General features: G+C 42.5%; 1 protein-coding gene across 5 annotated transcripts in view; it reads left to right on the top strand.

Moving 5' to 3' along the window:
* slc4a2b (solute carrier family 4 member 2b) overlaps positions 1–25,334 on the top strand; it is a 41,384-nt gene extending 16,050 nt beyond the window's left edge. For 4 of the 5 annotated variants that reach the window (XM_065948830.1, XM_065948828.1, XM_065948829.1 and 1 more), the window contains 21 exons: positions 8,561–8,726; positions 8,826–9,052; positions 9,656–9,780; positions 10,431–10,651; positions 13,299–13,435; positions 15,218–15,398; positions 15,493–15,628; positions 16,187–16,388; positions 16,481–16,589; positions 16,732–16,916; positions 17,085–17,301; positions 17,394–17,600; positions 17,747–17,895; positions 18,972–19,166; positions 19,580–19,807; positions 20,373–20,462; positions 21,195–21,361; positions 21,840–22,093; positions 22,190–22,359; positions 22,509–22,682; positions 23,164–25,334. In XM_065948830.1, coding sequence (XP_065804902.1) covers positions 8,561–8,726; positions 8,826–9,052; positions 9,656–9,780; positions 10,431–10,651; positions 13,299–13,435; positions 15,218–15,398; positions 15,493–15,628; positions 16,187–16,388; positions 16,481–16,589; positions 16,732–16,916; positions 17,085–17,301; positions 17,394–17,600; positions 17,747–17,895; positions 18,972–19,166; positions 19,580–19,807; positions 20,373–20,462; positions 21,195–21,361; positions 21,840–22,093; positions 22,190–22,359; positions 22,509–22,682; positions 23,164–23,244 — 3,621 coding nt within the window. In that variant the 3' untranslated portion in view covers positions 23,245–25,334. Of the gene's footprint in view, positions 1–1,244; positions 1,437–8,560; positions 8,727–8,825; positions 9,053–9,655; positions 9,781–10,430; positions 10,652–13,298; positions 13,436–15,217; positions 15,399–15,492; positions 15,629–16,186; positions 16,389–16,480; positions 16,590–16,731; positions 16,917–17,084; positions 17,302–17,393; positions 17,601–17,746; positions 17,896–18,971; positions 19,167–19,579; positions 19,808–20,372; positions 20,463–21,194; positions 21,362–21,839; positions 22,094–22,189; positions 22,360–22,508; positions 22,683–23,163 lie in introns of those variants that run through there. The other variant, XM_065948831.1, reaches the window with a different exon arrangement.
* Positions 25,335–27,737: the final 2,403 nt, after the last annotated feature.

Raw genomic sequence — 27,737 nt, 5'->3', positions numbered from 1 at the left:
TGAAACTTAAACGCCTATCCATTAAAAAACGTTCTAGAGAAAGACGAGCAAAGGATTTAACTACCGCTCGTAGTACATGTTTTAACATTATGACGATTCATTTGCTCATTTTGATCCCAATACTTTTAATTTTACAGAAAACAATCAGCATCAAATAGTTCAGCAGTGTACCACAAAATACCCTCAAACAGTTTGAACCTCACACCTCAAACACGCTATTTATAAAGTTAATGAAAAATATAAAGACAAAAGTTATTGAAGTGTAAGACAAACAAGTATGTGTATTTGTATCATGTCAACATGACACATTTTTTTCATCATAGAGAAAATGAGGCAAGTTCAGAAGTGTAATAGTATGACTTAATGACACACCTTGATGACGGTTTGAAAAACAATGTTGTTTCCGTGTAGTCATGGAATAAAATCTTTTGTCAAGATTTGCTAAAATGATTTTGTCATGGTGATACAACAAAACCAAAAGTAGTTACAACTGGGGGGGCTTGGTTGCCTGCTGGTTGGTGTGCGCGCCCCATGTACGGAGGCAAAGTCTCGGGTTAGAATCTGACCTGCGCCTCCTTTCCTACATGTTGTTCCTCGCTCTCTCTCTCTCTCTCTCTCTCTCTCTGATTTCTGCCTCAGTCCACTGTCCTGTCTCTCCAATAAAGGAACAGAAGTAAAAAAGTAACTACAACCCGATCATGTCAAAGCAATTTTAAGGGATAGGACATCCATAAAGTGAAAGGATCCCCCACTCTCTCTCGTTGGGCTGAGAAAGTGGGGGATCCAACAATGATTTGGGCGCCCGCTCTACCGCTACTTTCTTTGAGGACTACCAGCAGAATCCTACACATAGATATTCAACGAAGCTGTTGGTTGACTCTTTTTAAGGAGATTCTGCAAAGCCTGTAAGAATCAGCCTGTCTTTACAGCCCTTATACCCTGTAAGACCGTTAAACACCTTTAAACCTATATTGAGATTGTGGACGAGGGTATGACTCTGCTGTAATGAATCCTGGCAGCAGGTCGTCTGGTGACCAAGAAGCCCAGTGAAGATAAAAGGGTTTGCTGTATGACTGTGTCTTGGCTGTTATTGGTTCCAACTCTTTCCGGGTTAATCATTCACTCTTTAACAATGTGTGTTTGTGTACGTGTGTGTGTGTTTGTTCAGGGAGAGTTCAGATAATCCCCTCTGGATTTTTTTTTTTTTTTTTTTTTTAGGGGCTAACGTTGTGAAACTGAGTAATGTCGTGTAGATCTGCCCGGTCATGTGACGAGGGCTAACCGAAATGGAGAAATAGGTCGTCTTTCCTTTCCTTTTTACTTCTACTTTTGACATCAGAAAAGCAAATATAGCTGCCTTTGATGTATTTCTAAACTGCAGAGCTCTACTCGTGTCTGACTTGATGGACTATATCAACTACCTGTACTCATTGAAGGTGAGTTTGTTTACCGCTGAGGTAACTTGTGGTCACATCATGGTTTGCTCTCTCGTTCTGTTTGGGATATTTAGTCTCTTTCTTATCCATGCCAGTCATTACACATCGTGCTAATAGATATTATGTGTAAGCCAATAGATAGCCTCGTGGTTTAGGTAAATGTAACCTCAACACGAACTCAGCAGCTGGTTAATGTTCACTCCTGTGCTGTGCTTTTTAGATGCATTTGCTTCGTCAACAGCTTATTGACTCTTCTCAAGCTTTAACGATCCAGGGTAATATTTACTCCCTAATGTTAACTTAATGCGTCACTAGTTACAGATAGTCGCCCCTGTGATGTCTGATGGATTATGAAATACAGTATTTCTTGACCACGGGGCACAAGAGCAGCAAACGTCCACTCTATCCGTCATGTGAAAACTACCGGACCATTAGTTTTATGTTGCTAATGTTCCCTTTTAAAGGAACAGATTAACACCTCAAGAAGTGTTTCTATTTACTCTCCTATTATCGTTACTGTTAGGAACATATCAAAGTGAAACTAGGTTAGCTTAACATGCACACTGGAAGGAGGTGGACACACACGTGTTGGAGATACAGGAGGGAAGGTATTGTTAGCTTTCGTCACAGCCAGGTTAGCTTCTAGCGTCTAGTCTTGAGTGCTGCTCACTATACCTTCATATTTACATGAACAGGAGGATTTTCCAAAATGTTGAACTATTCGTTTAAAAAAAATGTGATGTCTTCGGCAGTTTAACTGAAGGGATTTTAATCGCAAAATTATTTCATTTCTAATGTTTGATGCCTGAAAGTTAATAGAATTCAAAATGGCAGATTTTGTTTTTGGTTCTTCTTGTTTAGTGAAGTTTCTCGGGACCCCTCTTAGTTTTTTGAAGCCCCTTTGAGTGAAGTTTCAATCTACTTTATTTTCAATCTAGATTTATTTTTGGGCTTTTTGTGCCTTTTATTGTAGAGATAGGAGAGTGGATTTTGGAGTCAGAGAGAGAGTGGGGAATGACATGCGGGAAAGGAGCCACTGCTCGGATTCGAACCTGGTCCGCCCGCTTTGAGGACTGCATCCTCCGTACATGGGGAGCGTGCACTAACCACTACAACTTGCACCCAAACTTAAAGTTGTCACTTCAGCCAGGGCGGCTGTGGCTCAGTAAGTAGAGTCGGTCGTCTCTCAACCGGGAGGTTGGGGGTTTGATCCCCAGCTCCTGCAGCCACATGTCCGATGTGTCCATGGGCAAGACACTTAACCCCAAGTTGCTCCCGCAGCTTGGTCTGCGGCGTATGAATGTGTATGAATGGGATAAGTTACTTCTGATGGATACTTCACACAGCAGACTCTACCATCAGTGTGTGAATGTGTAGGTGTGACCTGCAGTGTAAAAACGCTTTGAGTAGACAGAAGACTAGAAAAGTGCTACTGTATACAAGCTCAAGTTCATTTATCATTTACAATTTACTTTATATAGCCATAGTGAGCTAGGAAGGAGGTTGAAGTGCACACCATATCAGTAACTGTCAGTGAGACACTTGCCTTCAGGAAGTGAACCTCAGATAGGATTAGATGAGCACAGTTCACACCCATCATGTTTTATTACTGTCTCTCACCTCTTACTCTTCCTGTTCCTGAGAAGTGAATCTGTAAGTCTCCTCAGAATTCCCCCACGCTTAAGTGACTAAGTTTCTTAAACATATTCAGCTTAGATAGAAGTGTGAGGCAAAAGAGATGTGCCAGCATGTCTCTTTCATCATGATGTAACAGGAAAGGTGTGTAAGCTGGTTGCAGATTACAACATTTGTAGTTTCTGTAAGACAACACTGACCACTGTCATGCTTTTATAGGATAATCATAAACCTAGAGTGTGTCGTGCCTTTGGATCGCCCTGCACTCGTGTAAAGATACACAGAAATGCAGTGACTCATCAGCCACCAGGACAACATGATCAGCACAACATCCGCAGCCTACACTGTCACCCCCTTTCCCCTCTAAATGCTGACTGTGTAGGATTTGAGCCTACCTCACGACACAGATAATCTCCTCTGCAGCCTCTACACACCGTCAAGTGTCCGCCACGTTACATAACTCAGCCACTGCACATTAACAGTCCACTGCTTTAACTTTTCCAACTATGTTGCTTTCCATAAATTAAACCATGCATCAATGCTTTCTGTACATTTCAGCTTAAAAAACGCTAGAAAATGCCTTCAAGTGTTTTTTCTGAAGGTTGCTGTCAGAACATTTTCCTGCTGGCTAGTTTGAGTAAACTTCAGTCCAGAATGAAATATCATAAGTAAGGTTGTCAAAAAATCCTGATACCTCAATACTTAATGATAACACATGTATGAAAACAATACAATCTCTTCATTGTTTTAATGGTCAATAACATGGAAAGATACCAAAGGTTTAGAAAAACTCTGAATTGCTTGTAAAAAATGTAACTGAAAGCCGCCACGAGCAAAAGAGGAGAAGAACGGCCTTAAAAGCACAAATACTATTTGAAAATCTATTTGAGCAATTAAGACAGTGCAGGATTTCTTTTCTGAATTTTTGCAATTATTTAGTGCTTGGACTTGTATTTTTTTTGGCTGTGTTATCAGAAGATGTATTGCTATAGTTTGATTTTTTTGCTAGAGTTGTATCGCAGTTTAACGTTCTAGTATTGTGACAACTCTAATGACAACTATTGGCAGGATCACCATGAACTTGGGTACAATCCCCAGGAAGCATTGTAAGGACTTTGGTGACCCCTTAGCTCGCTTTTAGCTCTCTAAGCCCTGTTTGTTCTTGTAGCGCCATCATCGGGTCATGAAGTTTATCCAATTAATGACCAAATGAATCCCTATTAAACTAATGACATCCCCATCAGGTTTAGCTGTAAATGTTATGTTGATGTGAGCCTACTAACTCTTGACTAGGGCAATAAATATCAAAATTTGGATTTGTTTGGACCAGAGAAGGTAGGCGGTTTTAAGGCACCCCCACACGGCCGTTTTGGACGCCCCTCGGTTTGCCAGATATGAGACCAGTTATCAGGTCAAACCAACAGGTGTGGGCAGGAGAAGTGGTTCAGTTAGAAGTGATTGTACCCGACCTAAAAAGCCTCTGCATGTTTCTAAGAAGCTGAAACGTGCTCAAACTAGGATCGATACTGGAGATGCTTTTTGAAAAATGGAGAGAGGTTAGCACGCAGAAAGGTTTACAGACCCGTGCAGAGCTGGATAAACACTGAAGCTTCAGCGTTCACAACATGGCAACCTGCATGCACATCGACTCTACAGAGGAGGGGGCGGGGGGGGAGACAGGTTTCTTCTGTCCTGTTGCTCCTTTCCTGCATGTTATTACCCACACTCTCTCTCCCTGATTTCTGAATCTATCCACCTATCTCTATCTCTACAATAAAACCATAAAAAAACAAACCTTTAAAAACTTGTTGATTAAAAGCACATTGGTCAATATTAAAGCTTCTTCTGACAATGCTCAAATGTGGAGATTAATGTCAAGGTTTCGTTCCTCGGCTTTTCAAACGCAGCTCGTGCTTTCAGCGAGCATTTGCATTTCAAGAGAAAAAGAGCGTTGTTTGTCGTATGGGGGACGCAAAGAGGAAGACTGGTGAAGGTGGTTGGATGGTAAATAGAGATTTGATTAGATTTTTTTCAAGGCTTTGATAAGCCATAGGAGTACGACATATGGATCTTTAAAGCAGGTGTTTAGTGCGAGAGAGCTCCTTTGCTGTCATGGTTGGTGTCAGTGACGCTCGTTGTCACCAATCCCATTGATTGGGATTAAGCTCACATTGCCTTACCAAACTTAACTCCCTGAAACTCCTGTGTAAATCGTTCCTTATCTGAGTTTTCCTTTTTGTCTGGTCTGCTTTGTTTTTACTCGGCTCCCCTCTGCTTGTTTTTCAGTGCTTGTGGATTCAGTTGTGGAAAATTGTCTCACCTCTTTGAGAGTCCTTCACACGTCTCTCCCTCCTGCAGGGATTCGCTGTGAAACCATGATATGAATGAGAGCTCTGTAAAAATAAACTGCAGGGTAGTGTTGCAGCTCACATCTGGAGGGGATTGTGTCCTCCGGCATTTTGGATCAGATCTTATTAAATTTTGAATTATTGACATGGCTTTGGACGGGACTCCTCTTTAATTTGGACATGTTTTGATTTCACTAGCAAAGGTTGGAGTTAAGAGAGCCCCAAAAATGGTTTTCTGTCAAAGCTCTCGAGTTGAACAATCTTTGTGCGCGTGCTTTAAAATGCTGAGCTGTGTTTTTACAGTTTGCTCTTTGGGTCACGCAGCTCAACATATAGTTTGTTCACTGCTGTTCCTGAGAATCGTGTTGATCTGTCAGTGGGGGAAAAAAGCTATATGAAGAATTTAACCTTGGGTCAATATTGAATGTGTGCCCAACAGGCCAACCTTTTTTCACTTTAAGTCTTTGCTTGTCCACAGTTCAGTGCAGGTTTTTGGCTTCTGTCACCTGTGTGTGGCATGTAAAAACAGGTCGGAGTTCAACTCTTCATGGCTATGTGGCTCATGGGAATCTGTTTTTCTCACTGTCTTTGGACATGCCTTTATCTATGAGCATTTGTCAAGCTGTGAAAAGACTAACTCTGCAGCTTCCTGTTCATATCTTCTTGTCTTGAGGGGTTTAATGAGCTTGTTAAAAGTGGAACAAGCAAGAGTGCCAAAGCTGGTTTACATCATGCGTATAAATAGACACCACTTGTTGTACTGCATGTCATGAGTTAAGTTAAGGTAAGTAGTTGATCTGATTTGGTATCATACTATTGCCAGATTTATTTTTGGTTTCTGATCCAGTTTGTTTAACTATGACAAAATAAATGTACACTGTAGGAATAATTATATCCTTACATAAGAAAAGGTAGCGACGCAGCAGTTTAAAAATGTATGTCAATAGAAGAATAGAAAACCTTTTTATTGTTGTGGAAAGAAAACAAAAAGTATAACATTCATCACATTCAGTCATACACACGCTCATCCATAATAGTTTTTAAAAGAGGAAGATAGAAAAAGTATAACGAAAAATATAGTGGATTCAGTGCAGTCATAAGTGTTATAGGAACTTGATTATTATTGTTGCGCTGTACAAGAGGGGGGAAAGCACACTGAAACGTTATGCATCATCGTTTTGCACATGAAATGTCACCATAAATAATATTACACACATGAGTCACTGCTTCCTCAAAAATAAGATTCCACATGAGATATAATGAAGCTTGAGCAGCGGCGCCGCTCAACTGGGGCACTGACTTAGTGCGCACTCACACTAGCAAACTTGATTGTCAATCAACCTCCTGTCCAGTCTTCTTAACCTTAACCCTGAGCTGCAGAAGATAAACCAAGATGATGGTGATCGAAGGAATCAGATATTGTTTAAAAAAAAAAATGTTTTCTGGAAGTTACATCATTTATATAACTGTGTTGTGGTAAAAACGTACATCGTAATTACAGAGATTAAATATGATATTGTGAAGTCCCATAATATGGAAGTATTTGCATGATTTCTTACTTGAGCACTTAATTCTGTACTTTCTGATACTTTCTGCTGCCGCATAATTTAATTTATAGCAGCATTTTTTGTGAAGCCTTTTAGCAGTGTGCCGTGCAAGTCCAACATGAAGCTAAGCAGGCGCTGCAGGTGGGATAGGACTCTTCATGTATCATGACATGCTTTCTGTTATTCCCACGAGAGCACGAGAGAGAAAAACACAAAGTATGATGACATGATGTGACGGGTTCCCTGAGAACCTTTTGTGGGAGAATCCCATCACTTGTGGCCCCCTGAGTTCTGCCGCAGGGAGGGTTCCACTGCAGGATATGACTACCTGTGCAGTTATCTCCACTTCAGGGCAGCTAGAGCACGATCCTGTCAGGCCGAGTAGATCCACTTGCAGCAGTAGCTCCGGCCAAGCCTTACGACAACATCCCTCCGGCAGAGCAAGGCACACCAGGGAGCAGTATCCTGCTGCAAGAAAACAGATCTCTTATCAACCACATGATGCCTGTCACACCACAGTGTGGACGAAGAGTAATGCACATGGCTTTTGTAATGCACATGGCTCATTTTAAGGAGGCTCTGCATGAGAGGGCTTGTCATGTGACGTCCTGACGGTGCTGTAACTGCAGAACGAGAACTCCCTCTAGTGTTGGTTTTGTTGAAGTTGATTAGTACTCCAACTACAGATTCATTCTCTGCAGGTTTTGGCATGTAGTACAATAACACTGGAAACATGGTTAAACAAAAACTTTAGTGTCTAAAAGAATTAAAGATTTTTGAGTGTGCGCTACATGGACATTATTTCCCCTTAATTCAACGCGAAAGTAGGAGGCTGCAAAGCTAGAAACTATTCATAATAGTCTGGATAAAGACGACACAGTTACAGAAAACTCCAAGGCAACAAAAAATGTTCCTGTTAAATCTTTTCATTGATGGAAACATTGCAAAGTTACAGATTGATAACCTTTGCATGTCAATGTTTGGATGAATTATAGAATTTGGATACAGCCACAGTTTAAACGAAGACTTGAAGATTTTGTGGGGGCTTTTTGTGTCTTTATTGTAGAGACAGGACAGTAGATAGAGTTGGAAATCAGGGAGAGAGAGATTAGATAATGACGTGGGAAAGGAGCCACAGGTAGGATTTGAACCCGGGCTGCCAGCTTGGAGATCTTTTGGGGTTCTTGCACTGTTTTGTTCTTGTTTGGGTTCTTACTCTGTGTTGTTATGTATACTTCTGCACCTATCAAAGAACTTTGTAACACCTTGTTTGTTTTATAAGCTTAATCATTTTTTCATTGATTGTAAACACTCCTGAGGATGTAGGTGTCAAACGAGGAAGTAAATGAAACACGAAACAATGGGTTTGGCTTTCAAAATAAAGCAGGATGAGGCCTTTTTTTTTTTTTTTTTACACTTACAAATCACAAATAAACAGGACAAGATCGGCGATGAGATAAGAGGCACCGCTTTCTCTCTGAAAGTTCCAAACAGGAGCGTTGACTGGCTGGAGTTCTTTTGGCAAGTGACTGAGTTCCTTGTTTTACATTTTTCTTGAAATGTATTCATGTATTTGTTTTCTTTTGTGTTGTAGCCAGAGGTTCCTGCTGCCTCATCACATGGACCTTCTCGTCCTGAAGAGGATGACGATGGTGACCTCAACAAAGCTTTGGGCGTCCAGCGCTTCCAGCAGATCCTGAGCCCTGCGTCTGTGATACCTGATGAACAGCACCACATCTACCATGAGGAGGATATTGAATGTAAGAACGCAACAGTGTTCTCTCTTTGGATGCATTTCAATATTCAACGAGTTTATTAGCTGGCATTTAAAAATGGAATAATGTATGTTTTTTCCCCAGACCACCGTCACTCCTCTCACCACATCCACCGCCCTCTGTCCAAACTGCCCAACGAGGGACGCAGGAAGAAGAGCAGCAAGAAGAGGAGGAAGGACAAAGATCACAAAGGCAGCCAAGTTCCCAGCAGTGGCCCCATCGATGAGGGGGAAGATGAGGAGGAAGAAGAGGATGAGGTGACCGAGACGACTTCGATTCCCTCTGAGTCAGAGAAAGTCAAAGATGTAGAGGTAATCATCGTAATGTCCTAGTGAGTTCATGATTGAGCGGGTCTGGTACCCTCAACTGTTGCATCAGGATGTGGCCACATGGTAATGTTTGGATTCAGGATTATGCTCCTAATGTTTCATTATCCAGCCTTCTCACTCGCTACTGTAGCATCACAACATGTTCCTTTATGAATCTTTTATTATAGTCTTAATCTTTCATCAGTAGGTTTTATGTTTGTCTTGTTTTGCAGAGCATAATAACAGCCAAACAATCATAATAAAACTTTTCAAAGCTGCAGGATATGACAGAGATAATGAAAACAACAGACAAACATCTGAAGACAACAGATTCCCAAAACATACTCATGTTTTATTTGTCCGTCCAATTTTTTGGAGGGGTTGGGGAGTGGTTGCAGAGTCCCCATTCCTTGAGATAACAAATCCAGTTATATAAATGATATATTTTTTAAACCAATTCCAACAGACTTATTGCATTGAGCCGTTAAAAACCTCGATTTTCCTCTGATTTAATCTGATATCTGACGTTCTTGGTTTTCATTTTAGCTCCATTGTCTGTTTTTAACAATAAGCCGCTCTCTCTCACGCTCTGTTTTCTCTCCACAGTTTTTTCTCTCAGATGACGACCATGTAGTCAAACGTGGCAAAGAGAGCCCTCACTCAGCCCGTGAGCTGGACGTCGTACCGCACTCTGCCGACGGAGCAGACAACGAAGATGCCACTTCCTCAGAGTGAGTCAAGTCGAGTTCTTGGACAAAAACAAACCAGTGAAAGGGGGCGTGAGAGAAAATGATTAGCGTGCTTTACCTGCTGTGATGATTGCGTAATGCATGTGAGGCACATGCTTGATCAGCCCAGTGAGGCACACACTGTACGTTACCATGTCTCAGGCATCCAGATGGCCTGCTGGGCATGATCTGATGGACCTGAATAATCTGCTCCTCAGAGACCCATATATCACCTGTCGCTATAGACGACACAACACACCTCAGCAGCTCCAGGCTCCCCCTATGGCATTTACTTTTCCTCTTCATGAGGCTCTAATCTGGGCTGGGATAAAGCTGTGACTACTTGTTGATTGGAGGGAATTGGAATAACGGTGGATTTATCTGACAAAGCCTCCTCACGCAAGGGGAAGATAGTTGAGTGATATTTTTGCTTCATAGTCTTGTTTTTCTTTGGACAGCAGACATTTATAGGACGGTGAGTTCTTTGTGTCCATTTCAAAGGACTTGGAAGGATTTGTATTGGCTGAGCGTACCATGTGAATGCTTTTTATACTTTAATGTCCGTTTAGATTTTAGTTGAACCTCTTGATTTGAGATATGCAAGTGTAGCATTCTAAAAGCACAACTTTGTGTCGTTCTCCGCTTTTATTTAGTGCACCGACCTCACCCGACGTTTCCAGCCCTGCGCCTCAGTTTGGGCAACCTGAACACATACCGCTTGCCCGGGTGTCCTCTGCCTGCCGCAGCTACGATCTGCAGGAGCGCCGGCGCACAGGCAACATGACGGGTGCCGAGCAGGCCAAGTACGAGCGGATCCCTACTGACGAGAGTGAGGCTCAGACGCTGGCCTCCGCTGACCTGGATGGCATCAAGAGTGAGTACAGATGAATGATAGAATTGTTTTCTTTACTCCACCGTCAGAGAATTAAATAAAGAGATGTCCTCCACATGACATAAAAAACTTGGGCTGCCCTGTATCCGTTAGGACTTTTCCAGATAAAGGACACACTTCTTTTTAAAGATTCATTTTTGGCCTTTTCATGCCTTTATTGAGCGAGGACAGGGGATGGATTTGGAAAGTGGGGCGAGAGAGAGTGAAGAATGACACGTGTGAAATGAGCCAGAAGTCAGACTTGAATCCGGGACACCTGCTTCAAGGACAACATCTTCTGTACATGGTGGGGGGGGGCAAGCTAACAGAGAGGCCCCATTAAGGAAACCCCCTTTCCTTATTTTTCCTTTAAATAGTTTTATATTTTAACACCATCTGACTTGACTTCTTATGAGTACACCTTGAAGTACACACTTTTGAATGCACAATCTTTATTTATTTTTTCAACCATAATGTTTGGGCTTTTAGCCAGTTGATAGAGTAGGAAAGGAAATCAGTAGAAAGAATGCAGAATGACATGCTGGAAAGAAGTCCCAGGTTGGTTATAACCCAGGCTGTCCGCCTGGAGGACCACAGCCTCCACACATGGAGAGCAACACAATCGCCAGCCCATCAGCACCTCGAGTGCACACTTTTGACTTTGCATTTTCAATAATGTGAACACTTTCAAGTGCACACTTTAAACAGTACACTTTTAAGAACACACCTTCATGTGCACACTTAACCACCATATCAACTCTGTAGAGTGATTATATCTTAGTCTGATATATTTCAAGGAGTCAAGGAACTGATGTGAATCACTGCTTTTTCCTTTCTTGACCTAAACTTGTAATTCTTTTTTTCGAAAATGTTTGAGTTTAAGCTCCTATCTTGAATCTTTTTAGCAATTAAAGTTATTAATCTGCTGTAGGTGCCTCAATATAAAACCATCCAGGAGAAAAGATATCCATGATGTCTTGTTATTCCTTTTAATTAATTAAAAACAATATAAGATGCCAAGTTGTTTGCCTTAACAACACCAAAGCTTCTTCAGCATGGTTGGCTTTGTGTATTTTTTTTTATTTTTAATAATTCCGATTTATAAAAACTAATGATATCTGAACAGGCTAATGCAATCTGACTGTGACAAATATGAATTTTTGGATTTGTTGATGCTCAGCTTTGTCCAGAAACGTCAAGGCGAGGGAGCTCCTTCTTCATTTCACTCGGCTCCCTGCCGCTCAGTGACGTCCCTGGCCCCCCGACCCAGCGTGGGGTTGTGTTCAAGGCCGGGGAAATTTACGCCAGGGATCCGACCCCTCAGCAGAGAGCAGCAGCTTATCAGAGAGTGTGTCTGACAGGCTCGCATTATTAAATTAGCCATTCCCGCTGTCAGCTGAGGCCCCTGGATTCAGGCCCAAGCCAACATGGTGGCTAATGGTAAAACCTGGACCTGAGTGAAGAACCTTTAATCATTAGTGGACTCAAGCAAGGGGGAGAGTTAAGTGAAGTTGAAGGCCAAAAAAAAAAGAGGTTGTTGAAGGACTTATGTGCAGATATCATCCAGTTCTGTAGTCATTATGGGGCTTAGAGACAATGAGACTCCAACATGTTGATCACCACGTATCCTCTGTGTCTTCTTTTATCTTTTCGCCGCCCCCATAAATCATCCTGGGAAAGTGTCTCTGTCTCTGGCTTCTGGTCAACAATAGGAATTATTAGATCACTGTCCCTCCCCTTTGTCTGACCTGAGCGAATTAACACCTCTTCTCACTGATGCATTGTGAAAGTTTCAACCACGGGCGGGTCAGGCATCGGTCAAGAAGTGGCAACTTTTTCCGCTATCTCAAAACACGCACAAGTGGCCCGCTGTGATTTAAAGGCACGTAGTCAGTCTGTCGTGCCAACACCAACCCTACGCCCACCACAAATCCTCCACGTCCTTTAAATGCTGCGTGCCAATCGGGCCTCGTTTTTAATCCAGCGGCTGCCCCAAACTTCACTCAGACATCGTGGAGAGACTTGACCACAGACCCTCTGAGATAAAGATGCAGGGATTGTGAAGTCAAACTAGAATGAACAGTATAGATGTTATCGTTTTGGACCTTCTGATTTTTAAATAATGAGCTGAAACATTGATGAAGAACCATAAAAGCGTCACTGTTTGTTTCATAGGACTCTCAGGCTCTGATAAAGGTAAGGCAGTTGATATTTTGAGGGGAATCACATTGATTTTGTAAGACAGGTTTTCAGATGCATTTTCAGTTTTAAGGTTGATGTTGATTTTTTTTTTTTTATCCTGGTCGTCTATTTCGAACTCATCTCTGACCTCAGTTCCTCCTCGCAGAGTTTGAATTTTTCTCAGCCATCCTGGGAATCTCGCCGTAATCTTTTTGATACCTGTTCCCGCTGCCAGCCTGAGTAACTCTACTCCCTGATGAGGGACCAAAGACACAAAAGCAAGCTGGCTTGGCACTTAGTGACTTGGTGCTTTGAGATTTGAACCTGTGGTGCGAGGTCAACATGTGCATACTGAATAGCTTCAGGCTGTAAAAATCATGCAGCCTTCTACCTATTCAAGGATATAAATTTTCTGGTATTGTTACTTTAACATCATCTTTGTTAAATAGTCTTCCCTCTGTTCCATCAGGTCACCGTTTTGAAGATGTTCCCGGTGTGCGCAGACACCTGGTCAGAAAGAGCACCAAAGGTCAAGTGGTGCATATCGGCAAAGACCACAAAGAGCCGACCACACGCAGCCGTAAGCAGGACCGAACCCCACATGAGGTGAGACATTGATGATCACTTTTCAAAGTGAGAGCGGGACACACGTCAACATGTGCATCATACAGTCTGATGATGATTGTTCTGTTGCCTCATCAGTACCTTTTACTCATTCTGATAAACGTCTGTTATTAATCATCAACAACAGCGACCTACAACCATTAAAGGGTTTAAAGAAATCTTTCACTGAGTAGCAAAATGTACCAAACTTTGGACTCATTAATAAATCATTTCAGATATCGTGAAATCATCACTATTTTTCTAATTGATGTCTTTTGTTCAACCAACAGTGAAACCACAAACATTTTTTTATTATTATTATTTTATTATTTATTAACTATTGAAAATATTATGATTCTAGTCATGTCAAAGAAAGAACTGCCGTCACTTTAAAATGGACACACATCTGAATATGTGGATCAACTCTGATTTAAAAAAAAAAAAAAAAAAAAAAAAAAAAAAGATTTAGCAGTTAGCTTTTTTGTACAGAAATATGACTATGATAAAGACAGAGAAATGGTTCCTACTTCTGCAGTAATGCAGTCAAAGGCTGATGTTAAACAAATGCAAAAGCATTCCATCAATTCTTCTGAAAATCACCAAATGAGTTATTTTTATTTCTGTTTTAACCTAAGAAAGTTTTGGTAAACAAACTTTCCTTTGCAATATTTTAATCTATTTTTCTACTTCAGACTTTGCTTATTTCCCCCAGAAAGTGACCATAAACTGTTTAAAAGTCCTGGGAAATGTTTTCCATCTCTCTGATGTAGCGCTGAGTCTCCTTTTGTGGACGGGACGGGACGGGGAGGGAAGGAGACAATTAAAAATGAATGAATGAGTTCTTTCCTTTCACATGGAGAGGAAAAAAGTGGGGGGAGAGGAGCGTAGGTAACCAGACACTGGAAGCTCCTGAGAGAGGGAGAGCTATGTTTTATTAACACACACACACATTCTCATACACGGCTCTAAGCACCCCCTCCCACCCAGCAGCCCGAGCACACAACAGGTCCCTGTCAGGTGTGTGTGATGAGGAAGAGGTACCTGTTGGTATGTGTGTAAAAGCTAGGGTCCGGCCCTTTTTGCTGCCGTGTGTTTGAGTCCTCTCCTGCACCGTCTCGCTCCTCCAGTCCTTACCGGTGGTTGTGTACCGCTCGGCCTCGCGGCTCGAAGGCCTCCTGCTGGACATGGACTCAGGTCAGATGGCTGGGTACCAGAAGGTGAGGCTGGGTGACGGGCCAGCGTCAGGTTTGACCCCGTGTGAGCGTGACTTCACAGGCATGCAGCTGGTGTAGTGTGGCACAGGAGGATAAAAAGAAATGTTTTCCAGCGTGTTTTGTTGTCTCTACTACACAAAGGAATCCGATTTACCAGCATGGTGTTTCATTAATAACTTGAGTACACATATTTGGCGCTGAGAAAGCTGAGAGATGCAGATTATTGTATATACTGACTGGTCTTTTGCTGTTTTTTTTTGTATTTTTCTGCACCTTTTATTGTAAAATCTAGGGTTAATAACCCTGATAGAATGTCTTCTTGGTGTGGTGAGTGAATCTAATGAATGACTTGGTACTCAGGTAAGCATGCAGTCTTTCTAATGGTAACCTGCAAATTGCTTCCCTACAGAATCCACCATTTAAAAAAACCCATAACAAATGATGAATAGAAATTGCACTGGCTGTAAAACAAGTATTTGGTACATGCAGAAGGTGCATGTTCTGCGTGAATAATGTGGACGTTCTCTTCATTATCTCACGTTCCTGTGTTTTGTTTTGTTTTTGTCCCCAGGTTTTTGTGGAGCTGAATGAGCTGACTATGGACAAGAACCAGGAGATGCAGTGGAAGGAGACGGCTCGATGGATCAAGTTTGAGGAAGACGTGGAGGAAGAGACAGACCGCTGGGGGAAACCTCACGTGGCCTCGCTGTCTTTTCGCAGTTTGCTGGAGCTCCGAAAAACCATCTCTCACGGTACGTTAGAGTTTATGGTTGGCACTGGTTAGCCTGAGAGTTTGTGGTGCCGTTCATAGAGTGCTGAGTTGGTCTTATTTGTATGTATCAACAGGTGCCGTGCTGCTGGACCTGGACCAGAAGACCCTGCCCGGCATCGCCCACCAGGTGGTGGAGCAGATGATCATTTCAGACCAGATCAAAGCTGAGGACCGAGCCAACGTCCTGAGGGCGCTGCTGCTGAAACACAGGTGACCTTCAGCAGCACACGGCAACAAACATCAGCACTGATATCCTTTAAGAGGATGAACCGATAGAGGCAGTCTCACCTCCTTTGACATCTTTGTGTCTTACCTCCTAGTTTCCCACAAGGCAAAGTTTGACCACTTACTGATTTGTCTTCTTGTTCACTGTTTGATATTTTAAAACAGTGTTTGTGACATCAAACCTATGGTCATTGTCTTCACCAGTTGTAACGATTTAACCTTTTATTTAACAGGGGAAATTCCATGGAGACACAAAACCTCTTTTTAACAAGGGGGTCCTGGACAAAATGTCAGAAAAGTTTTACATAAAGAAGAAAACATTTAATTCAAGTGCATGATAGCACAAGAGCGCGCTTTGACTCCGGGAGCTGATACTAGTTCACACAGTTAATTATTGGCCGTTTAACTTGTATAAGGAAGAGCAGTGATTAAGCTGACTTCATCTCACTGCTGCACGCTTCTTACTACTAGATGGCTCCCCTCCTGGTCTCTGCCTCTCTTCCTCCACCTCACCCTCTCTTTTCCTCTCCCTGCCTCCCATAGTCACCCGAGTGATGAGAAGGAGCACAGTAGCCCTTTCCCCAGGAACATCTCCGCAGCCAGCCTGGGCAGTCTGATGACGCACAACCACAGTGGCAACCACACCCATCAGCCCGAACCGTTGGTGACTGACCCGCTCATGGGGACCACCCACCCTTTGGGGGAAACTGAAACACGCATCAACATAGAAAAGAACGATTTGCAGGTGAGTAAAGTGCCCAAGTGCTTTCCAATACTCCAGGCATAAGCTTCTCCAATTGTTTGATTTTTGCTCTTTTTTTGCTTTTCAACTTGCAGCAGAAGGAGCCGCCTGTGGTGTATGGTATGCATCGGTCCAAATCAAAACACGAGCTGAAGCTGCTGGAGAAGATCCCTGAAAACGCTGAGGCTACTGTAGTCCTTGTAGGTGAGTTTTCTCCCACTGAAGACTCAAAAAAAAAAAAAAAAAAAAAAACATACATTGTGTTTAAGTCATAATTCCTCTCCTTAATTTTTCACACTGAGCGGCTCTGTCAGTATGTAAACCGTCACTGCCTGTCGTCCTCCAGGCAGCGTGGACTTCCTGGAGCAGCCCACCATGGCGTTTGTGCGGCTGCAGGAGGCGGTGGAGCTGGAGTCTGTCCTGGAGGTCCCCGTGCCGGTCAGGTTTCTCTTTGTGCTGCTTGGACCACCCACCACCAGCATGGACTACCACCAGATAGGACGCTCCATCTCTACACTCATGTCTGACAAGGTGAGGGAGGGGTAGGAATATTGTTGTTTTTTAGACAAAAACCCAATAACATTTCATCGAATTGAGATAGTCGGTTGTCACAGCTCTGCAGGCGCAGACCTGCAGAAAAAGAGATCCATAAACATTAAGTTTTTGGTAAAATAAGTTTGTATCTGAATCACCGTCCAGCAATTCCACGAGGCAGCCTACCTGGCAGACGACAGGCAGGACTTGCTGAACGCCATCAACAGCTTCTTGGACTGCAGCATCGTGCTGCCACCTTCAGAGATGGGAGGCGACGAGCTGCTGCGCTCTGTCGCTCGCTTTCAGAAGGAGATGCTGCGCAAGAGGGAGGAGCAGGGGGTCAAACTGCTGGCCAAGGAGCCGAAAAGCCTTGAAGAGAAAGGTGAGCACGTCTTTGCAAATCAGGAAGTTTCTGTTGTTGTTTAACTGCTTCCTGTTCTAATTTTTGGAGACTTTCTTTTTGTTTCCCGACAGAAGCCCTCCTCACACCTTTAAAAAAGTCGGACGACCCTTTAAAGCGCAGAGGGCGACCCTTCGGTGGGCTGATACGAGACGTGCAGCGCCGTTACCCAAAGTACCTCAGTGACTTCAAGGACGCCCTGAACAGTCAGTGCATGGCTGCTGTCATCTTCATCTACTTTGCTGCTCTCTCTCCAGCCATCACGTTTGGAGGCCTGCTGGGTGAGTGAAACACGAGTGGAGTTACACTCGGTTATTGTCTCATGTGTCAGATCCCTTTCATGTTTTAGTATTGATGATTTATTGAAGAAACTTGACACCCAATTGGTGTTCGTTGTGGTGCTAATCTGTTGTCACTCTGTTGCCAGGTGAAAAGACAGAAGGGCTGATTGGTGTCTCTGAGCTGATTGTGTCCACAGCAGTGCAGGGCGTGATCTTCTGCTTGCTCGGAGCTCAACCGCTACTCGTTGTGGGCTTCTCCGGACCACTGCTGGTCTTTGAAGAAGCCTTTTACAGCGTAAGTTTATACCAAGTTAAACTTACACTAACAACAGATGAAAAATATCACACGTGCAAAACTATTCTGACATTTTTACAAAATTTGGGGACAAACGGCAGAAATGTTTCACACTGACTTAACGAGGAGTTTTTTTCAGCATATAACATACAACCGGTGGGATATTGGTCCACTTAATGAAGCAGTTTCATATTTTTTCTCCTTGCCAGCATGTTCTTTTCCACTCGTTAATTGATACTCTAAATGTCAATTACATGTAGCATAAATATAAAGGCAGAAAACGTCTGTGCTGCAGAGAGCACATCGGCTGTGTAGCACACACCTGTTGTAGATGTAGAACCATTGGCTGTAAATGCTTCTGTCCTCCAAGTTTGACATAACTAGCTTAGTGAAACGTTTTGGTTTTTTTTTGTGTCATTTGGTGTGCGGGGCTTAGCAGTGTGATCGAGGTAGCAGAGGGAGAGGCGGATGTTTTGCTCACTGCCACTTTAAAACACCAAAGTGGTGGTTTTATGTCCAGTTCTTGGCTGAATGCAGAGTGACTTCCCAGAATCTAGTAATCAAGTTAGGTCACCGTGGAGACAGCAGAGACTCCAGGAAGTGACCGAGCTCAGGCAAGGAACGGTCTGCCTCTAAATCCTGCTAGATTACATCTTTTTGTTTTCAATAGGAGGTGGATTTTGTTGCATTTATAGGAGCAAGTCTAGCTCTTTTTTTCATACCCAGCTAACCTGGTGTTGTCATTACACTTGTATTCAACAGAAAGACAAGAAAGTGGTTCTTTATTGGTTGTATTAGAAAGAAAAGCACAAACATGTATTTCCCGACCGTGCAAAACTGCGGACGTGTTTGCAGGTCCCTCTCAAGCAAGTATATTTAGAAATAATAATAAAAAAAATGCTTGATCTTGTTCTGTGCAGAAATTATTTTGCATCAATTGTCAAACATATAATTATCAAAGTTTAAGTGGAGCCCTGTGTTTTCACGTACAGCGCCTTTTACTAATCGTAACAGGCGGTCTCAGAAGACGGGTTTAAACGGGCTTTTCTGTTTTTGTGACATCTGCGTCCTCACAGTTCTGCAAAGCGAACGATATCGAGTACCTGACGGGCCGCGTCTGGATCGGATTCTGGCTCATCATCATCGTGATCGTCACGGTGGCCTTCGAGGGAAGCTTCCTGGTCCGCTTCGTGTCCCGCTTCACCCAGGAGATCTTCTCCTTCCTCATCTCCCTCATCTTCATCTGCGAGACCTTCATCAAGCTCGGCAGGGTACGCAGCAGACTTCCAATAACAACTCCTCATTAAGAAAAGGTTTTTGTTGGCACGCTGTGATCCGCGTCGCCGACACTAAACTGAACAGACTAATCTTTGGACCGAATTCAAACCTCAGTCGAAATGAGTATGTTTTTTTTTAGCGAGGGCACCTGGAATCTTTTGAGATTGATTGGCCTCAAAGGATTATTGGATTAAGAGTTTAAGTATTTTGTGACTTTGGAGGGTTTGCTTTTTTAGTTTATGGCAAGGACTTGAAAGGCTTAATCTCATTTTCCAGGAAGTGTGGTTGTGGTTCTTTTTACAGCATGATAAATAGTTATCTCTCCAAGAAACATAATCAATGTGTGTGTGTGTGTGCTTTTGTGATATACTGAGCATTCATTTTAACCCTCTATGTTGTTGAGCAGATTTTCAAGGAGCACCCGTTGAGACATTGCGCCCTGGACAACAGCACGGGAGGAAATGCCTCAGCAGAAAACCTCACAGTGGTGCTGGGCAACAACATGTCGCCTGTGACGTCGACAGTCCAAGGGAAACCGAACACGGCGCTGCTCTCTCTGGTTCTCATGGCCGGGACGTTCTTCATTGCTTTCTACCTTCGCAAGTTTAAGAACAGCGCTTTCTTCCCTGGACGGGTGAGAAGCTGCAGCAGTAAACCCTTTTTAGACCTCACAAGACATCAAAGTGTCATTAGTTAAAAATCTTATCTTAAAGGAAGAGGCAGCTCCCCCTCCAGCTTTTTGTTGTATCACATGCAGATCTTCACTGTACACATTAACCATGCTGTCGAACGACATGAGTACAAAAATATATTTCATGTCAAAAAGGAGCTTTAGAGAGTGTTTGAAACATCCCTGTGTGTTACAGTCAGATAGGGGCCGGGCTCGTTTTAGTCTTTGTGCTAAGCTTCGCTAAGAGGCTGCTGACTTCAGCTTCATATGTAACGAACATCAGAGAGGAAGGAGCCCATTATATTTATCAAAACTGTCTCTTCAAGCGTTTAAAAGAGAACAAAACAATCACGGGAAAGGTCTGTTTTAGTATCGCTTTCAGATGCGTCACTCAGTGTTTCCACTTTGATGGGTTTTAATACTTTCAGGATATCAGCGCATTATATAGAACTATTCGTCTTTTCAATATTTGTCGATTCAGTAAATTGAGCTACCTTTGTTCAAACTATCACATCTTCTTTGTTTTCAGTTTCGCAGGATCATCGGCGACTTCGGCGTACCGATCGCCATCCTCATCATGGTCCTGGTGGATTACAGTCTAAAAGACACGTACACACAGGTGAGACGCACGCACTTGAAGCATTAAAGGTCCACACAGTACAGTTCTCATCATTGTTGGAGTCGAAATGCTGGTTTTTATTGATCTTTGCAGGAAACCCAACACAACACTGTGAATTTGTATTTGAGTGTAATACCGACACTGGACACTAGGTGGAGTCTTGACTAATGCTGTGCAGAAAGCGAAGGCTCAAGGTCATTTGATTCAGGACTGTGTTTGGAGGCATTTCGTTTTCTGACAGTGTCATGAAATGTTTATGTTTACTGTTTATGTTTTTTATATATATATTGGACATAATTATATATTATATATATTTTTTTTATGATCATTATTGATTCCCGATCGTGGACTAAAATAAAATGATTGAAGACAGTATCAGACATTTGTTTGTTTCAACACCAAGAGCACGCTTCCAGAAATAGTTTCACACCTCAGTAGTGACTGCTCTGGACAATATCGGGTTTGTATTTTAAAATAGTAAATACATTTAGTCAAAAAACGATTTGCCTCTAAACACACACCTGCATCTAATTACCTGGAGCCTTGACTCTATGCACAGCGGACTCCACCCAGTGTTCACTGTCGGTATTACACGCAAATAAAAAATCCCCAGTGTTGTGTTGGGTTTCGTGCAAAGATCAACAATCCTCCTTAAATCTCCCTACAGCAGATCAATAAAAGATGATCTTATTTTGTCCTCTTTGCTAACACTGGGGTTCCTCTTCTGTCCAGAAACTGAGTGTTCCTTCAGGCTTCTCTGTGACGAGTCCTGACAAACGTGGATGGTTCATCAGTCCTCTGGGTACCAACAATTCATTCCCCATCTGGATGATGTTTGCCTGCTGTTTGCCCGCTCTGCTGGTTTTCATCCTCATCTTCATGGAGACTCAGATCACCACGTGAGTTCCTCTAAAGAGTCACATCAGAGGAGAGAATCATCAGAATTAATCTTTGATTCATTTTCAATCAAGGTCGATTATTTCTGTTGCTGCAGGGTAGGTGTCAGACAAGGTGGTTGCATGCATGCTGCAGAAACAGCCTTTTATACATTTCCCATAGCAAAGTGATACATTTGATTTTTAAAGGAAAGCAGAACAGCATCAGAAAACTCAATTTACTCATGCACAGGAAAGAGATAAGAGGTTCTGCTTTGTCCACAGGGGGGGCGCCAAAATCGACACAAATCAAAGAATCCTCATAGTAGAATTGAAAAAATAGAAAAACACCAAAAAGGAAGGCAGATATCTGCACGAGTACGCTAAATTGAACCGAATTAATCAGAGGTTAAAGAAGAAATCTTGAACCTAATTTTTACGTCTGGTTGAATTCTCCAAACCCCCGTTCTTAACGTCTGTGTCCCGCCTCCTCACACGACAGCCTGATAGTGAGTAAGAAGGAGCGGATGTTGGTGAAGGGTTCTGGTTTCCATCTGGACCTGCTGCTGATCGTGGTGCTGGGCGGCAGCTCGGCCCTATTCGGCCTTCCGTGGATGGCGGCAGCAACCGTTCGCTCTGTGACCCACGTCAACGCCCTCACTGTCATGAGTAAGGCAGTCGCCCCTGGAGACAAGCCTCGCATCCAGGAGGTGAAGGAGCAGAGGGTCACTGGGCTCCTGGTGGCCATCATGGTTGGTGAGTATCAGGCTTTGAATGAATCTATTTAATTTGAATATTGTCTGATAAATAGGATGCTGAAGACTTCTTCTTCTTCTTCCCCTCTCTCCACAGGTATGTCTATTGTAATAGGAGACCTGCTGCGTCAGATCCCCCTGGCGGTGCTGTTTGGTATCTTCCTCTACATGGGTGTGATGTCCCTGAACGGTATCCAGCTCACAGAGCGGATGATGCTGCTGCTAATGCCGCCAAAGTACCACCCTGACCACACCTACGTACGAAAGGTGAGAGGGAGGAATTGTTTTTCTTTTTTCAAGTTTTAAGTTTTATCACCGATGCGAGAATTGACCTTAATCTTTGTCGCAGCACTTTTCTTCATCTCGTCTCTCACGAGCGCCTGTGGGAGTTCTTATGAATCTCTTGTTTCCTGCAGGTCCGGACTCTGCGCATGCACCTGTTCACCTGCATCCAGCTCGTGTGTTTGGGGGTGCTGTGGGCCGTCATGTCCACACAGGCGTCGCTGGCTTTCCCCTTCGTCCTCATCCTCACCATCCCTGTCAAGATGTTCCTGCTGCGCCGCATCTTCAACGTCAGAGAGATTGCATGTGTAGGTTCACCTGTTTTAAATACCTTTTTTTTTTCTGTTTTAAAGCTTGTATGTATGTAAACAGCCCCTTTGTCCCAGTTACTGCCCTTTGTGATGTCATGAAGGGAAAATCTCCAAACGGCCTGTTTGAGCATGCATTTTCTGAAAGTGGAAAAAGATGGAGGGTGGACTTTTCTCTTCATTGAGTGGTTTGTTGACAGACTTGGGACATGTTAGTGGTGAAGTGTATTTTGCAGAATATGTGACCTTTAAGAAATAGTTTGTTATTTTATGTATTAGCACTGAGACATGACAGTATAATGAGTACAAACAACTGTAAGTGGATAATTAAAGGGACAGTACAAAATGCACATGGAGGCAATCAGACGTCGTAAATGGATATTCAGGGAGAGATCTGTCGTTGTACCATCATGTCTTCATATGTGCAATGTGAAGTAAAATTTGTTTGAATATAAATCCCTTTTTTCTTCCTTCCCTCCAGCTGGATGCAGATGACGCTGAGCCCAAGTTGGACGAGCGCGACTGTCACGATGAATACTCAGAGATGCACATGCCGATGTAACCCACGGCACACCACCATATAACCACTGAACTCTTAGTGAAAGCTGCCTGTCGCTCTATCCACCACCAACATCGAGTCTTTGAAGGGTGAAACACTCACACTTTCATTCCACATCACTGTGCTCCGCTGGACTTCTTTTAAAAACAAAAAAAAAATCACTGAGACGTGGCAGCCGGTATGTCTGCGGTCCGGCTTGGTTGTTGGTGTAACTTTAATGATTTATGTAGAAACCCGCCTAAAGAGAGCCGACATAGTGTTCACTCATTATATACTTTTTAAAAACATATATTTCAGGGGACAAGAGATTCCAAATCGAATGAAGTTTAATATGAAATGTTATAACAGTAGAATCACGAGACATACTAATTTTTAGCCCTGAAAGGTTGCTCTGATTCACATTGAATATGTGGAGGATAAATGGGATTTATTATTTTATATTAACATGCTGAGTTACTGCTATACTAGCTTTTTGCTTTTTTTTTTTGTTCATGTTTTATGCTCACAAAGCGCCTTATGAAGGAATGAAAAGGTATTCTGAGAGGGTTGTATTTCCCTCGTTCAGTCTAATTTCAGACAGCTGATCACTTTACCCGCCTCCTGAAGCTCGTAGCACTTTTTTAAAGACACCAAATCTGAACAATGACTGTATTTTATGTAATTATTTTATCCGTAGTGTCTCCATTAATCCCTTAAATATCAGTGTTGCTTAAGCGTGCTTCTTAAATGACTCTTTGTGATTGATTTTTTTTTTTAGCCTGTTCTTCTCTAACCATGCAGTTTTGGATCATGTTTGGGCTTTTATGTCAAGTTCTGTGCCTGCAGAGAACTAGAATCACCAGCAGAGGGAGCTCTTGCGGGAATGTGAGGACAACGTACCAAAAAAAAAACGGAACATGAAATGCATTTTTTTTATGACACATATGCCACGACATCATGTTTAGGTTCTCATAACGGACGTTTAGTCTAAAATTAACACTGTTGCATAATAACCATATATGATTAATGTCTCCACACACGTTTAGAGCACTAATGTACTAATGTTGGGATTTTGTTTTGTAAGGTCTCACTTGGTGTGGTTGATTTATGGGAGTCACTGTAATTTATTGAGTGCCAAACGTCTGCTGTAAATAGTTTTATGATCAGAAAAATAAGCTGCAGTCCAGCCATCTCACATCTCCAAATACTGATGTCAGTAGATTAGATTAACAAAAACCACAGTAAAAAACATTCCTTCTGTTATCATGATCGTTCCTCCCTCTCTCTCTCTCTCTCTCTCGCTCTCTTGCTCACAATCATGTGAACTCGGTCGACCAATTTTCCACACATGCTGTGTAGACAATCTCCATATTCATGCAACACTGATAGGGAAGGATTTTAAATTCACATATATGTATTTTTTTTTTCTTTTGTCTTTTTTTTTTGTGTCATGTTGTATCAGTGTGACATGGATTGGTTAAAGCTTTGACTGTGTCAAATAATTAAAACTCTCGGTCCTCTGTTACCCCGCCCCCCCTCCCCCTCCCCCTCCCCCTCCTTGTGTGTACTTGAGACATCAGAGCTGTCCCCTCTCAGCCCGACTGATGCTGTGATCTTGTGCCTGTTTGCTGTCACTAAGGCACACTAAATCTAAGTGCCTGTGGGACCATGAAGTGATCCGCTACAAGTGTGTGTGTGTTTGCAAAGACGTTAAACGTGTTACGATAGTCAGCACTTTCTAGATGCTCATAAATCAAACATCTCTCTTTGTATTTTTATCCGTTGCATCATTGCCGTTTTTGAAGATTGAAATGGAGTTTGTCACATACCCGTTTTCTTATGTGCACACACATTTTGCTGCATCATTGCGCTGGAAAATGAAGGGGTGTTAGTGAGAAGTAGGCTAACCGTGTCATTTTTGTGTTTGTTGTTGTTTTTTGTGCCTGTGAATGAAGTGAAGGTAGTCTATGTAAGCCAAAGTATCTGTCAAGAGTTGTGAAGTGCTGATCAAACATGTTGTTCCATTTCAAAAGCAATACAGTCAGAGGAGCCGACGTTCCTCTGCGCTCTCATGGTTAAAATATTGATGACAAATAAAAGTTATTTTCTATTTATCCTGGCTGTTGTTCTGTCTTCTTTACGAGAAATCACCTGCAAACAGACCAAACATCGCAATGAATCAAACAAAGTATTGACCAATCTGCAACACTTGTGCAAATGTCTAAATCAAAGAGGACATTGCAATTAGTACAAGCACATATGCAAATGAGAAAATGCAGAAATGCACTTAAAATACAGAACACAGTGGAAAGAGATCAGGCAAATAGAATTGCTCTACAAACACAGAAATGCTCACACATGAATGTGCTGCAAAAACTATAGAAATGCACTTCAGAAAAACAACAGAGCAAGTGTGCCTAAGATACAGACAGTGCAACAGGAAATAGAAATGTGCTCCAAATGTATGAAATTACAAAATACAGATATCTGATTCTGATTTTAAAAGTTCAACACAAGCAGAGAAAACAACTAAAGCTTAAAAATTCCAACTCAACACAGAAATGTGAGGCAATAACAATGAGCAAAACAAGAGACATGAAAAGAATGAAATATCTGGACTTAACCTGTGTTATTTTTAAGTAGTCTTTATTAAGTTTGGTGTCATAGTTGTCTACTAAAAGTGTTTTTAAGTTGCAGTGCATTGACTTTCCATCGTGTTAAAGTTCTCATGTTGAAATCTGAAGGACAAGAACAGACTGGATTGTTCTCTCTCTCTGAAAACAAAGAGGGCTGGGTGTTCTCTCCTGTTCAGTAAAAAAACACAGAGTGGGTGGGCCGTCACACTTTTCCCTCGTCCTGATACAAGGAGAAACATGGCTCCTCTGTTGCTGCTGCTGCTGTTCACCGTTGGAGCGTTGTTTTCTTGCTCTGATGCACAGGAGGCTTACAATAAACTTCCTGAAGTCTACAAGAAAGGAGTGGATCTGGCCCTGGAGAAGCTGAACTTGCATGCAGGAATCCAACACCATTTTCTCTTCCTCAGAAGTGTGCAACAGTCGGACATCGAGGTTTGTCTGCTCAGTGCTTAGCTTTGTCATGCTCTCAGCTCATTATTGGGTGTTTTTCTGGGATTTAATTTGAGTAAAATCCTTCAGGAAACCTCTTCTAATCAAAGAATTTTAATTTTATCAAAGAAAACTCCTCTGAACTTACTGCCAGCTTCAAAATCCTCCTCCTTTTTTTTTTTTAAATTCTTTAGCCTGGTTTCGACGTGAAATACATCTACCACCACTTCCTTCTCAAAGCCACCAAGTGTCCAAAAGGAACGGTTGACTCCACAGGATGTCAGTTCAGAAACGACAGAGTAAGTTTTGTCTGATTTCATGCAGCTTAACTGAGCTCTCAGAAATGTGGAATTTGCGATTGAATACATGCTCTGACTTGTCCGTGTGCTGTTTTGTTTGTGTGCACTCATCCAGCCGCTGATCGACTGCGGCATCTGTTACAAAACATTGGCAGGAGAGATTGAACAGGAGCCCAAACCGTACATCCACTGTGTCCACAGGACTGCTCTTACAGAGGTTAGTCTGTTTACCATGCTGTCTATTTCAGCCATTGTCCATGACAAACAATAATGTAATGTTGTTAAATCTCTTTTTGAATGTCAGGAGATGAAGGAGGCCAGAGTTCAGCACTGCAACTCAATGAGTTACAGCAACGGAGCCCCAACTCTTCTGGCATCACAAGGAGAAACCTGAATACTTAAAAGGACTCGTTCTGCAGTGACTGTGACACTTTTCAGGGTTTCTGTGTTTGTTTACTTTATGGTGTCATAGTTGTCTTTCCTGGAGTTAAGTTTCATCGCATTTATGAGACATTTGTGTGTCACGTGTTCAGAAATGTTTTGTTGACTTCCACACAAATATGTTAGAACACTGACTTTGACAAGTTGATTAATAAAGTTTCATTTGTGTTGCAAGTGTGTTGGTATTGTTGTCCTGTCGTCTCTCCCCTCCTTCTTTTGGTCTCTTGTGTACAGATTGGTGCTCTGCCCATCTCGCCGTAAGAGGGTGGTTAATTGGGCTCACCGGGCTGTGGTTTGGGAATCACGTCCGGACAGCAGGAGAGATAAAGGCAGGGTGGCCAGCGTTTTTTGTCAGGGTTCATTCATGTGCCAGACCTTTGTGACATTTTCCTCTTTTAGTGAAAGGGTGTGAAATTGAACTGGCTTTAAGTTTCATTTATTTTTTAGGGTTAAAACTTTAATAGCAAGTTACAAGTTTACTTATTTTCTCTATAAAGAAAGAGCAGCTCATTGGGTTTTTTCTGTGGCTCAGAAACACTCACCATGTCATGTGTGTATGATACCCACAATTGTGTATTTTATGTTTTTTTTGTATAAAAGGTTCCAACTAATTTGTATTTTTGTGGTGATTTTATTTCTTGATTTGTAGTTGCTTGTTCACGCCACCAGAGGGAGTATCCCCTTAAGGTGAGTGGTGGTGAGGGAGGCTGCA

The sequence above is a fragment of the Labrus bergylta genome, chromosome 20 (genome assembly GCF_963930695.1).
Source record: "Labrus bergylta chromosome 20, fLabBer1.1, whole genome shotgun sequence".
In the NCBI taxonomy this organism is placed as follows: Eukaryota; Metazoa; Chordata; class Actinopteri; order Labriformes; family Labridae; genus Labrus; species Labrus bergylta.
This window is presented reverse-complemented; position numbering and strand designations above follow the sequence as displayed.